Source organism: Serinus canaria, chromosome 3 (assembly GCF_022539315.1).
Source record: "Serinus canaria isolate serCan28SL12 chromosome 3, serCan2020, whole genome shotgun sequence".
Classification (NCBI taxonomy): Eukaryota; Metazoa; Chordata; class Aves; order Passeriformes; family Fringillidae; genus Serinus; species Serinus canaria.
Window position 1 is genome coordinate 55,492,391 of NC_066316.1, and position 12,350 is coordinate 55,504,740.

At 37.2% G+C, this 12,350-nt stretch overlaps 1 protein-coding gene across 11 annotated transcripts in view; it reads left to right on the forward strand.

Moving 5' to 3' along the window:
* SYNE1 (spectrin repeat containing nuclear envelope protein 1) overlaps positions 1 to 12,350 on the forward strand; it is a 289,839-nt gene that overhangs the window by 152,959 nt on the left and 124,530 nt on the right. For all 11 annotated transcript variants that reach the window (XM_050973206.1, XM_050973205.1, XM_050973201.1 and 8 more), the window contains 10 exons: positions 363 to 535; positions 1,378 to 1,531; positions 1,664 to 1,807; positions 4,012 to 4,176; positions 5,502 to 5,819; positions 6,550 to 6,705; positions 7,368 to 7,538; positions 8,298 to 8,624; positions 9,854 to 10,006; positions 11,332 to 11,499. In XM_050973206.1, coding sequence (XP_050829163.1) covers positions 363 to 535; positions 1,378 to 1,531; positions 1,664 to 1,807; positions 4,012 to 4,176; positions 5,502 to 5,819; positions 6,550 to 6,705; positions 7,368 to 7,538; positions 8,298 to 8,624; positions 9,854 to 10,006; positions 11,332 to 11,499 — 1,929 coding nt within the window. The remainder of the gene's footprint in view (positions 1 to 362; positions 536 to 1,377; positions 1,532 to 1,663; positions 1,808 to 4,011; positions 4,177 to 5,501; positions 5,820 to 6,549; positions 6,706 to 7,367; positions 7,539 to 8,297; positions 8,625 to 9,853; positions 10,007 to 11,331; positions 11,500 to 12,350) is intronic.

A 12,350-nucleotide genomic window follows, 5' to 3' on the forward strand; every position in this document is an offset into this window, starting at 1 on the left:
CCCTGCAGAAGAGCTTTGTCATTACATCTTGTTGTCTTTATGAATGAATCCTCCTATTTTCTATCTAAGTGATGTTTCCTTTGGAATGTCAGCTTTTTCACTGAACAGCATCTGTTCTGATATACTGTAGGTACTTGCACAGATTCCATGAAAATTTTCCTGTTAACTGAGGGTTTTTTTAATAGCCTGAACCTACCCATTGAAAGTCACTTCCTTTTGTGAAGCCCAGCTGTGAACCCTACTGTCCATCTTCCAATTCACTACAAGCTGCTAAATATGATCAGGTCATGTTCTATTGAAGCTAGTTAGAATATTCATGTCCAGCTAATGATAAAAATAAAATATATCCACTCACTTCTTAGGGCCTGCTAGCAGTGAAACAAGAAAAAGAAGTCCAAATGAAAATTGTTCTGACAAGAGGAGAATCTGTTCTGCAAAATACTTCTCTGGAGGGAGTACCAGTGATTGAAGGTCAATTGCAAAATCTGAAGGACAGCTGGGCTTCTCTTCTGTCTGCTTGTATCCAGTGTAAGAGGTAAAAAGGGAGTGAGGTCCAGAATGATGCTTAGTAACAAAGCACTGTCAAAGCTTTTGAAAAGTAATTTTATTACTTCAGGAGTCAAATTCATGTAAAATCATTGCACATGCCAAACACTTTAGGTCTAGAAGTTGTGATAGATTTGTTTGAAGTAGAAGAAGGAGAAGAAACTCTGAGAGATCTAAGCTTTATTAACACTTATTGTCAATGTACTCTTAAAATTGGATTCCATGTTCGTAATCTTGAATATTTTACTTTTTGTTGCACTTGATGCTTTGAAACCTTCTCAGAAATGAGATTTTTTTCGTGGATATTAGTGGTTGCTCTGTCAAGATCCTGCCTTCTTTTCCACTTGCTACCATTCCAAAGAACATACTGTAAATTACAGTGTCCAACAGTGCTGCTCCTAGTGATAGAATAAAGAAATACAAAGGAATAAATGGAGATTTCTTTGTGGAGCATCAATAGTTGCAAATATTTCAAGCTAAAGAAACAAGGATAATCAAACATTAAAATGCAGCAACTTTTGAATGTAGTTAAAGGGGCAGAAAATTTCTGATTCTGGGTCTTATGCTTTCAGTTGCAGTTAATTTACTATACCTAGAAAGTGTCAGCTACATAAATTACAGATCTACTTAATATTCCAGGTTTAGGAAACTTAATTTCTCTTTGTTAATCAAACAGTGCTGCTAGTTAAAACCTGTAGGAGTTGAACAGATTGCTTATCTTGTGATGTATCTCTCTCATAAATATATTCTAGAATATCTGTATATGACTATATCCCACTGCTCAAATGGGAACTTTCACTATCACAAAAAATATGTATTTTTTAATTACAGTCAACTTGAAGGAGCTCTCTCCAAATGGACGAGTTACCAGGAAGATGTTAATCAGTTTTCCAGATGGATGGACAAAGTAGAAACAAGTATGAATGCTTCTGAAAGGCAATATGCTGAACTGAGGGAAAAAACAGCTGCCCTCAGCAAAGCAAAGGTGTGTTTGATTTACAACAAACCATCAACAAGTACATAACACATTAGAGGCAATAAACCAAACTGTCTAACTGCAAGATTAATCTGTGGTCTTGTTTTAATGGTGCCCTTTATGTGTTTTTCTGTTTTGCAGCTACTCAATGAAGAGGTGTTGAGTCATAACAGCCTGTTGGAGACTATTGAAGTGAAAGGAAAGGGCATGGCTGAGCACTACATTGCTCAGCTTGAGCTGCAAGACCTTCAGGAGAGGTATAAGTTCCTCAAAGAAAGAACAAAGGTAGAGTTTTTCTTCAGAGCACTGCTTGTTTAGCTGGCAACAAGGAAAAGATATTTTCATAGATAATTTATTTTACAGTTAAATGAGGATTAAGAGTTTGGGGACAGCTGTAACTTACTGTAACAGAAACCTACTAGGGTGATTAATAAATCTGTCTTCCTGTACTGAACTTCAGATCTTTTAGAAGGGTTTTAAAAATCGGGAGAATAGTCTGAGGAACTCCATGTCAAAAGGTTCATTGACTTCAGCACAGATATAATTTTACCCAGTGTGACTGAAATGTTGAAAAAATCTTCAGATTTGTGATTTGCATAAGTGTATGGTTGCAATAAATTTTATCAGTCACTTGTGTGATTCACAAATGGTTGGCAGCTACAGAGATTCTACGAATGAGCATGAACCTTATTAGCAAGTAAACTGGCACTAGTGTGATAAGTACTGCATGTCCTGATAAATATTGATTTTGTATATCTGGAAAAGATTAGGACATAGATTAAGATCAGGATGGGATTTAGGGTAAGATATAAGGTAAAAAAGAAATAATAAAAGACCTGGTGATAAAGCTAGGCAATTACCTCCAGTTAACCCAAGATCTTCTGTGATAATTAAATAATGATTAACACATGCTCAGACAGCTTACTTTGCTTCAGGAAAGCAATTTAGTAAAATTGAATTTTGTTGTCTCAGTGATGCCTTTGTCACAAAGAATGACAAAATTCAAAATTCAGCCAAAATTCATTTTTTCAAACACATAAGTGATTCAGTGTTTTGTGGACCTCTCTTCCACAACTGCAAAAAATGCCATGCCATGCTCAACATCAATCTTTTGATCTTGAGAGAATAAAATTATTCAGATTTGCCAGAGAGACAGATAAGTCCTGGGAAGTGCTGGTAAATATACTATTCCATGGGGATGCCCTAGTCATTACCTTTTTATCCTGCACAAAGATATACTAGCTACCTGTATTTGCTCAGTTTGAGTAACAGCATGGGAACAGCAAGAAATAGATGGTGGCTGGCAGAGGCAAGAGTTCTGTACATTTTACCTCATGTAGCAAGAAGTGTTCCCTGTTTCTCCAGATGACTGGACTTCCCTGTTCCCAGCTGTGGTGATAGTGTTAAGTATCAATAGTGCAATCAGCCCTGAGAAAGAAATTTAAAATTCAAGCAAATAGCTGGAAAGTTAAGAATGTTCAAATATTTCACTGATCCTCTGGCTAGGCTGAAAACGTGATAAGATTCCCCAAGGATTTATGGCCCATGTCTGAGCAGACCAAGACTTGTAATTTCCTAAGCCCCTGTTGAGAGGCAAGAAAACTTGTCTCTTTTTTCCCCTTCCCACTTCTGGGCATGGACAAGCCTTGCAAAAGATGTGATAGGACTCCTGTTTTCCTCCTTTCTCCCACTAGACAGGCCTGTTAGATATAGAAGGTAAAGCAGACAGTAAATTCATAGGTTTATTAAAGTGTTTGTCTTTTTATGAACCTGCTGCTCTCAAATGAAGCCTGTCTTGTCTCCATCAGAACTTGATTCCCCATTCCCATCATTTCTCAGAGGATGTGAATTATATATAGTGTATTTTTCTTGCACTTAGTAGGCCTAATCTTGTGCCAATATATGGCACCTTTCCTGCTGTCCTCCAGGTGTGGTAATGTTTTAGTGCTGAAATTATTGTAACTTGCTCACCCACATGCATAGAAGACTTGTAGTCTGTTTCTTACTGTGCTCTGTAGGGACTACAAATATCTTCAAACCTAAGTTAGTGGATACTCCTGACAGAAGATTCCAATTCCATTTGAAAAGAAAAAAAAAAGTCATGCAAAGGAAACAAATGCTTTTTCTAAGCTCATATGCTGATTAATCACTTCAGCAAAGTTAATTTAAATTGCGGTAAAAATCAAGGAAGTTTCTTATTATTAACCACTAAGGTGTTATTTAAAAGTAATCCCAGATCAAAACTCTAAATCTCAGAAGTTACAAACTTATCTTCTGGAATAAGTATTTTTGCCCCTACATGTCTCCCTCTTTCCCTGTAATCAATTAAGTCATCTTCAGAATTCAAGTACTCTTGAATTCTTGGAAAGTCCAGCATCAGGTACAAACCTTTTCCCTTGATGGATGGCTGGATGGCTGGGATTTATGTTTTCTTGGTTTGACAATACACTAAGATATGCATACATATTTGTAAATATTTTCACATGCAGGAGGCTGTAACAAAAGCTGAAGGACTGCTTACTTTACACCAAGAGTACCAAAGAAATCTGAAGGCCTTTGAAGCATGGCTGGAGAAGGAGCAAGAAAAACTTGACTGTTTATCTCATCTTGATGGTGATGCCCAGGAACAGGAGGCAACACTCCGAGATTTACAGGTATGTGATGTGTGACACGCTCAGGAAAGAAAAAAAAATCAATCCTGTGGTGGTATAGTAGCAGAATACAATGGTATAGTAACAGAATAATATTATTGCCAGACATAAATATGTCTTGAGACCAGCTTGAAGTTGCAATATATATGAACACTTTGTTGCTCAACAGTAGTGCCAGTAAAGGCACTGGAAATATTGTTGCCCATTTCTGGAAAAAAGTGTCAGGCCTTGAATGAAACCTCCAGGCATACTAATCCTTTCTAGGAAGTATTGAAGCTGTGTTAGATGTTGGTCTATCTCTCTTTTCCTGTGTGTTCCATAAAACATGAAGAGTATTTTCATTTGCGTTCCATCTTTTATTGCTCACAGTGCAGTTGCACCAACTTTCAGGCAGTTCCAGTCACTCAGGCTGGCTCCCATAGTGAGGTGGGAAGACTTCCACTGACTCACTTCAGTGAAAGTGAACAGTGAACCATAGTGCTTCAGTAATCCCCCAGTTATTATCTTAAGCTGACTTAAAATGCTTTAATACCTGTTGTTGAAGGAGCACAAAGTCTGTACTTGAGATATGAAATGTTTATTACCTTATTCAGGATACTTTGAGAGGGTCTTTGTATGATCAGGGACTCTGCATATACTTCTGCTCATGATAGTTACTCTACAAAACCCATTTTGAAAATCTGGATATGTTTCTCAAGGGAAATCTGAGATGAAACGAAACTGTGTTTTGTAAAGGTAATTTCCTTGTTATGTTTTCTAATCAGATTGAATCACTTTGTACTTTTTGATTAATTGCTAATAGGCATGAAAATGCCATATATGTCCAGAAAAGGGTATAAAAAATTAGTGTAGAGTGTTGTCTCAAGCATTTGTAACAATAAATTGGTTGGTTTATTTTGGAAGATTGAAGCCTTGGTTTTTAAAGAGATTCAGCTTTATAACCAGTCTTACGGTCTGCTTGCCACATCTGGAAAGTTTTGAATTTATGCTATGGTGAATGGATTCCATCCATCCCATGCTGGCTCCAGCAGCCAGTGTTTCAGAACTGATGAACCTGGAAGAAGAGGAGAGAATTTAATGCATGCTTTGTCAATAATTTTCTGCAGTTCAGTTGTCATTAATAGTGATACTTGGTGTGCTTTGTAAGCGAGCATGCTGTGTTATTAGAGGAAAGACTTTCTCCAAAGGTTATCTATGGTTAAACAGTATGTTTTACCATAGATAACTAAAGAGAATGCCCAGCTGTCTTCAGAGGAACCAAGGGGGTTTTTGCCATGCGTGAATGAAAGCTGTCAATGTAGGGTATGTAACTAACTCTGCCTTTACAGGAGCTGCAGGTCCACTGTGCAGAGGGACAAGCATTATTGAATGCTGCTGTCCATGCCAGAGAGGAGGTGATTCCCTGGGGAATTCCCCAGATAGAAGACAGAGCACTGGAATCCTTACGGCAGGACTGGCAAGTTTATCAGCACAGGCTTTCTGAAGCAAGAAGCCAATTAAATGCCACTGTGAGCAAACTGAGGTTAATGGAGAAAAAATTTCAGAAGGTGAATGAGTGGTTAACAAACCTGGAGAAGAAAGTTGCTATCAGGACGGGGAGGAGGTCTGGTAGAGCAACAAAAGAAATGCAGCTTCAGCAAATGAAGGTAAAGAATATTGTTAAGGCATTCCTTAAACAAAATAATATGTGAGGTTTCCATGTCAATTCCTGATGGCACTGTGAAAATGAGAGCAAGCTTTTCAGTGTATTCTGAGTTGTTGACTAAAATTATGGTTCCAAGAGAGCTTTGTGCCTTCTAGATCCAGGTTCCTCCCATTTTAGTGGTGGAGGTATGGCTATAACAATGTTGAAATCTTGCAGGGAGATCTGTAATTCATATGCTCTGTAGTGTGTGAAGATGTAACTGAGTACAAAGATAGGCAGTGGAATGGAAAAGAATTAATATGGTAATAAGAGTAAAATGTGACCAACTGAGTTATGAAGTCTCCACTGTGTTGATGTAATAATTCTCCTTTAGTCACTGGAATGAGAAGACGTGGTTCCGAATAAACACAGGAAGCACATCTGAAGCCAGGTTACACTTTACAGTCCTCTTCAAAACTTCAGGTGCAATCCATACTAAGTCCAGATTGTATTTCTACTATTATTTTTCAAGGGGAAAAAAATTGCAAGTATTGTATCTGTAATGAAATGCAATCCATTTCCAGCATATTTGTTACGATAACTTACATCAGATTCTGGTTTATTTTCCAGTTGTAAATGAATGTTTACAACCATGTATTTGTTTTCCTTTTCAATAATTTCCTGACTTAGTTGCAATTAAATACCTGATAGTTAGGATCAGTCATATAAGAGTGATAATTTCTTTCTCTTAGAAGTGGCATGAAGACATTACAATCTACAAAGATGATGTAGAGGAGGTCGGGGTATTGGCTCAGCAAATACTAGAGGAAAATCTCACGGCAAGTGGAATGGGAAGTCAGGCTACGCAGCTTACATCTCGCTACCAAACTCTTCTTCTTCATGTCTTGGTAAGTAATGAAAACTAATTGTAATCTCATCAATTTCCAGTTAAGAAGCAAAAATGGGCTTTTGTAATTAGACTTTATCAGAGTCAATTAATTTCTGTAGATGCAATAGCACAACATTCACATATATATTTATATACATATACACATAGGTTTCATTGGATTAAATGTATTACAGAAACATTATCAGGATAATGAAGTAGAATGCCCTGTCACTATCTTTTTTGATAGTTTCAGGGGAGAAATTCAGAATAAAGTATGCTTGAATGCTAATTGACCTGCAGAGAAATGTTTTCAGGCTGCCACTGATACACATTAGTATGTGGACCAAATCAAATTTGGTAAGGAGCAGTCTTCAGGTTAATTTAAGTAGTAATTGCCTCATAGCACTGTAATGACAAGTCACTATTCAAAGTTCAAAATGTGAGTACATTTTCAGTCTTTAGTATTAGTTCAGTTTTAACATTAGTGATTGACATATGTGCACCCTGACAAGAGCCCTGTAAGAATTATCCACTATTTATGAAATAACTCAAAGCCTATATGTTTTATCTTTGTATAATTTTATTAATAAATAACAATTTAGTGTTATCTTAAACCAATACCAATGATATATATCTGAGTGGTCCTTGTTTCTACCCCTTACCCTCTGTATTTGTTTGAAGGAGCAAGTAAAATTTCTGGAAGAGGAAATACGCTGTATGGAGGAGTCGGAATTGTCTTTTAGTGCTTACACAAATTGGTATGGAGCTACTAACAAGAACTTCAAAAATGTGTTCACCAAATTTGACGTGGTTGATAAAACAGTAATGGAGAAAAAAGTGCAGAAACTAGAGGTACAGCTTTCTTAAATGCAATTTTTGCTTCTGTTCACAAACAAGAGGCTGTATTTTAACATACATCTTAACAGCTGCTCAAATTTCTGACTTTACCTTCCCAGAGAAGATCATGGGATAAGACCACACAGTACAAAACTTTCTGTTACTGCATCTCATTAGATCGTAGTTTGGCTATTGAAGTTACAAGTAGTCCTAAATAATATAGCAAATAATCCTAAATAATATAGTCCTAAATACTAGTCCTATCCTATGCCAGATAAGGCATGCTCTTATCTGCTTTATGTTAGGTTATAACTTAAAATTAATTCCTATATCCCCTATATTCCTATATCCAGCAAGTATACTTTCTTTGTGCACTGTGTATTTTCTATGTCCTGTGGCAAGAAGTGCTTCCTATTTCTCTTCATTGAAACACTCTTGTTTCATCCCAAAAGTTGTAGATGAGCTTCTCATATGTCCTGCAGCTTAAGCAGCTTAAATGTAATGCACTAAGGGAAAGCTTTCATCTGTTCCAGACTTTGGAGCAGAGGTCCTTTCCCGGGGGCCCTCAGTTTCTCTGTTTAAGTTCACAAGCCCAGTGCAGGGCAGAAGTATTTGCTTTATCTGCTTCCTTCTAGCTTGACACAGCTTAACTCCAGGCAATTTCATACTGAAAAGTCCACTCGTTTTTCCCTATCAATTCTCCCTGTGTCTGTAGCGAAGTTTAAAAAAGGCAAATTTTCATACATTTTCTGTTAACCAAGGTTTCCTTCACAGGTGCTATTGAGTGATATGGACATAGGTCACAGTTTGCTGAAGTCAGCCCGCGAGAAGGGGGAGCGAGCTATAAAATTCATGGAAGAAAATGAAGTTGACCAGTTAAGAAAAGAAATTGGAGATCACGTGGAACAGCTTGAAGAGCTGGCTGGCTCTATCAGAAAAGAGCACATGACTTCAGAGAAGTGTCTTCAGCTGGTAAAGGAATTCTCAGACAAGTATAAAGCCCAAACTCAGTGGGTCATGGAGTACCAAGCCATCTTACATGCTCCTGTGGAGCCAAAGAGTGAACTCTATGAGAAGAAGGCACAATTGTCCAAATACAAGGTAAAAAGGTGTTAACTCTTAATACTACTGAATCTATTTTAATCTAGTGATGCTCAATAAATCCTCTGATCAGGTATCCCAGTTTCTTCAATAGGTACATGAGATGTTTCTGAATGATCTAAATGTCCCAATCAGCATCAATGAAAACATGCATGATACCTGCCTCTACAAACCAGGCTGAGCCCCTGGATTTGAAATGTGAATGTCCTAAAAAGGTTTCCATAGCTGGAAGTTTCCTTTAATGGAGCAAAATTCTTTTATGAGTACAGATATGAGTAATTGCATTGATCTTAACAGAGGGGATTGCAGTTGAAGTGAATATAGAAATGAGTTGGTCTTTCTTGACTTCAGACATTGTCACTGTTTACATTGACTTAATCAGCTTTCTGGTTAAAGCTGGATGTCCCAGCTCAGCTGATATCCCAGACAGTCAGCTGCTATAACCTTCCAAGTTTTTGTTAGGATTTTAATGAAGTTTGGGGTTATTCTCCAGTCACAAAAATGAATAGAAAATGTGCTGACAAACTCCATTTCTTCTTCTAATGATTTTTTCATAAAATTCTCCAGGATTACAGACGTTTCATGAAATGTGTACTGTGCCCAGCTGAGGTGGAGTTGGCTCTACTCACAGCTGCCCATGTAGTGCTGTGCTTTACATTTGTGGCTGAAAAGATGTTGCCAACAAACCAACATTTTTGTCATTGCTGAACAGTACCTACATTGCTTCAAGGCTTTCTTGCTAAAGCTGCCCAGTACCCCTTGCCAGCTTCCCTGCTCAAAGGTGTATGTCACAGCTGTGTGCCTGCATCTATGGGGAGTTGTACTCTCTAGAATACAGTGCTAGGCACTCATCACACACCATCTCATCAAGGGGATGGCTTTGGTGATACTTTCCCACCTATTTTCATAATTAGTTCCTCTGAACAAATTTTATCCCTAGAACTGGCCACTTCATGCAGAATCCTTTGCTTCACCAGCTTCACCAGCTCCAGACTGTCAGCCGTGCTACCAGCCACTCTCAAAAGGACCTGTTGTTTTTACATGTGTGCACAGTTGTTGTCTCAGGGCAGGGCTGAGAAACAGAATCCTGCAGTGGTAAACAAAGTTTTGCCTGTCTGGAAAAGATGGTATAAACCATGGTAGAAAGCTGTGCATCAGATAAAAGGGAAATTAGTGAAATACATCTCCAGTGATCAGTAGATATGTTTTAATTCTTGCTTGCATTGTAGTCCATACAACAGACTGTTCTGTCTCATGAGCCCTCAATAAAGTCAGTGATGGAAAAGGGAGAGGCACTTTGTGATGTGGTGAATGATGTAGCTCTAAAGAACAATATTCAAGACCTTCAGAGCAGTTACCAGGAACTCTGCAGCAAAACAAAGGTAAAAAGGAAGAAACCCCAGGATTCTTCCAGTTTGCTATATTTTTACCCCTCTTTAAGAAATTAACTATTTATTTCATGCTGTCATGTCTGTACAAAGAACCATCTACCTTTAATTACTCTTGGTGCTTTGTTGGTTTTTTTTTTGTTTTCTTTGGGGGAGGGCCCAGAAGGGACAGGCAAATTTTAAATATGGAAAAAAACTACATAAATAAATCCAACAAGGGTAGCTGAAATGAATTGAGTATGGCATGTGTAGTCTTTGTGTTTTGTACACTAAGGAGTCACTAGTCACTATCAGTGACTAGTCTGTGTTATTGTTACTACTTTTAAAAGCATTTATTAGAATTCTTAGTACATTATTTCTTGAAAGGACAGATCCCTTTAGATTGTACTCTCTCTTGTTTCTACTTGATCTCCACAAACACTGTTTAGTTTAGTTGTTGAATAAAAAGCATTGGAGAAAACAAACTGCAAGACAGATATAATTTAATGCAGCAAGGGCATTATTAATTAACACTGATTCTTTAGTCCATATGTATGTAGTACTTTGAACGGTCTAATGCTTCTAAATACATCCTAAAGTATGATTATTCCTAAAGCTTTTAATAGGTTATACTCCTAACAAGGATAAGCTCTGCAAACCATGTTAGTACATATGTTTGACCTAGGCACCTTTAATTGCCAATCCAGACACCAATAGGAGATGATTTTATTTGTTTCAAGGTTGATTTTTAGTTTAAAGACACACCTCTGATCTGTAGCAAAAAAGTGATGCCAATTGCATTAGATATAATGTTGGGGGCTGAAATTTAGAAAAGCTTCCTGAAAAGAAGAAATACTTTTTAGCTCAGTATGTGCATTTTTAATTTGCCAACCACAGGCATGGGCAGTATGTACATGCAAAGGATGTAAAAAGCAGCCAGAGCATTTGGAAGGTCAAGTGCAGTCTTTCAAAGAGTGTGTAATAAATGTTAGTGAACTTAATGTCAAGTTGACAGCATTCATTTCTCAAGTATTTCCCTCAGTCTTTAAAGTATGGTATTTCATCTGGAATGAAAATATTGCTCAGTATCACAGATGTAATTATTCACAGAAATCTATTCACAGAATAAATGTGTCTTTTGGTTTCCTCCTTTACAGTCTATTCATATGAGATTCCCTCACAGGAATATAAATTTAGATGATAATTCTTACTATGTTTTCAAGTTCTTGGTGCATTTTGTCTTTTGTGGGTTTTTTTTTTTTTAACTCTTGTAAAATTAAATCTTGTAAAAACTCTTGTACTTGAAAAAAGAATTAATTTCAGTTATTGTGGACTTGCAGGCATGTGTTGAAACCTTAGAGGTGAGAGTAAAAGAACATGAGGATTACAATAGTGATTTGCAAGAAGGGGAAAAATGGTTATTACATATGTCCAGCAGATTGGCCAGCCCTGACCTCATGGAAAGCAACAATCTTGAAATAATCACTCAGCAACTAGCTAACCAAAAGGTGGGTTTGCTATTGGTGATTTTCCTTTGTAAAATAGAATGTTTCTTCTTTGCTTCTCTGCCTCTGCTCCAGAGCTCTAATTATTTGTCATTCCCCTGTTTTATTTCTCTTGCTGCTAACTGTATTGTAAGCATCAGTGTCATTACTGCAGCTAACAAATATGGCTTGTTGTTAGCATCCTTTCTTGAAACTTCAATTACACAAAGAGCTTTGTGGTACTCTGATCTGAATTCTGTGTCAGATTTTCCCTGAGACTTCCCAGAAAATGAACCACAAAAACTGGATTTTGGTCATTTTACTCCTGAAGTATTTTTTGTTCTAGCACTTGTAAGTTGAAAAAAACATTACATTGAAAATTTTCTTGTTATGGATCTGCTAACAAGAACTTTAGAAATGTGATAACCACATTGGATGTGGTTGATAAAACAGCAATGGATAAAAAAGTGCAGAAACTAGAGGTGCCTCTATTAGGTTGTTCTAATTCTAGGTTCTTCTATTCGGTTGTAGCTTTTAGTCAAGGTGGTTTTATGGTTGCTGTTAGTGAAAATCATTTAATGCCTTGATAGCCAATGCTTTCTAGAAGATAATAGTGAGCAAAATCCAACCTACCACTACCTGAAACTGAGATTCCAATAGCAAATATTGAAGTCTTTAAATTATTTGTGAATGGTGTGTTATTCTTTAAGTAACCTCCTTAGATAAAATATTATCTCCAACAAAGTCAACGGAAAGGACTGTCCGCCGAAAGAGCTTATGGAATGAGATGTGATTCAGCATGAGATTTAATTTGCATTGCTAGACACAAGAGAAGCTGGAGAAGCCCTGAAGAACATGCAACAAATGAAGATTAG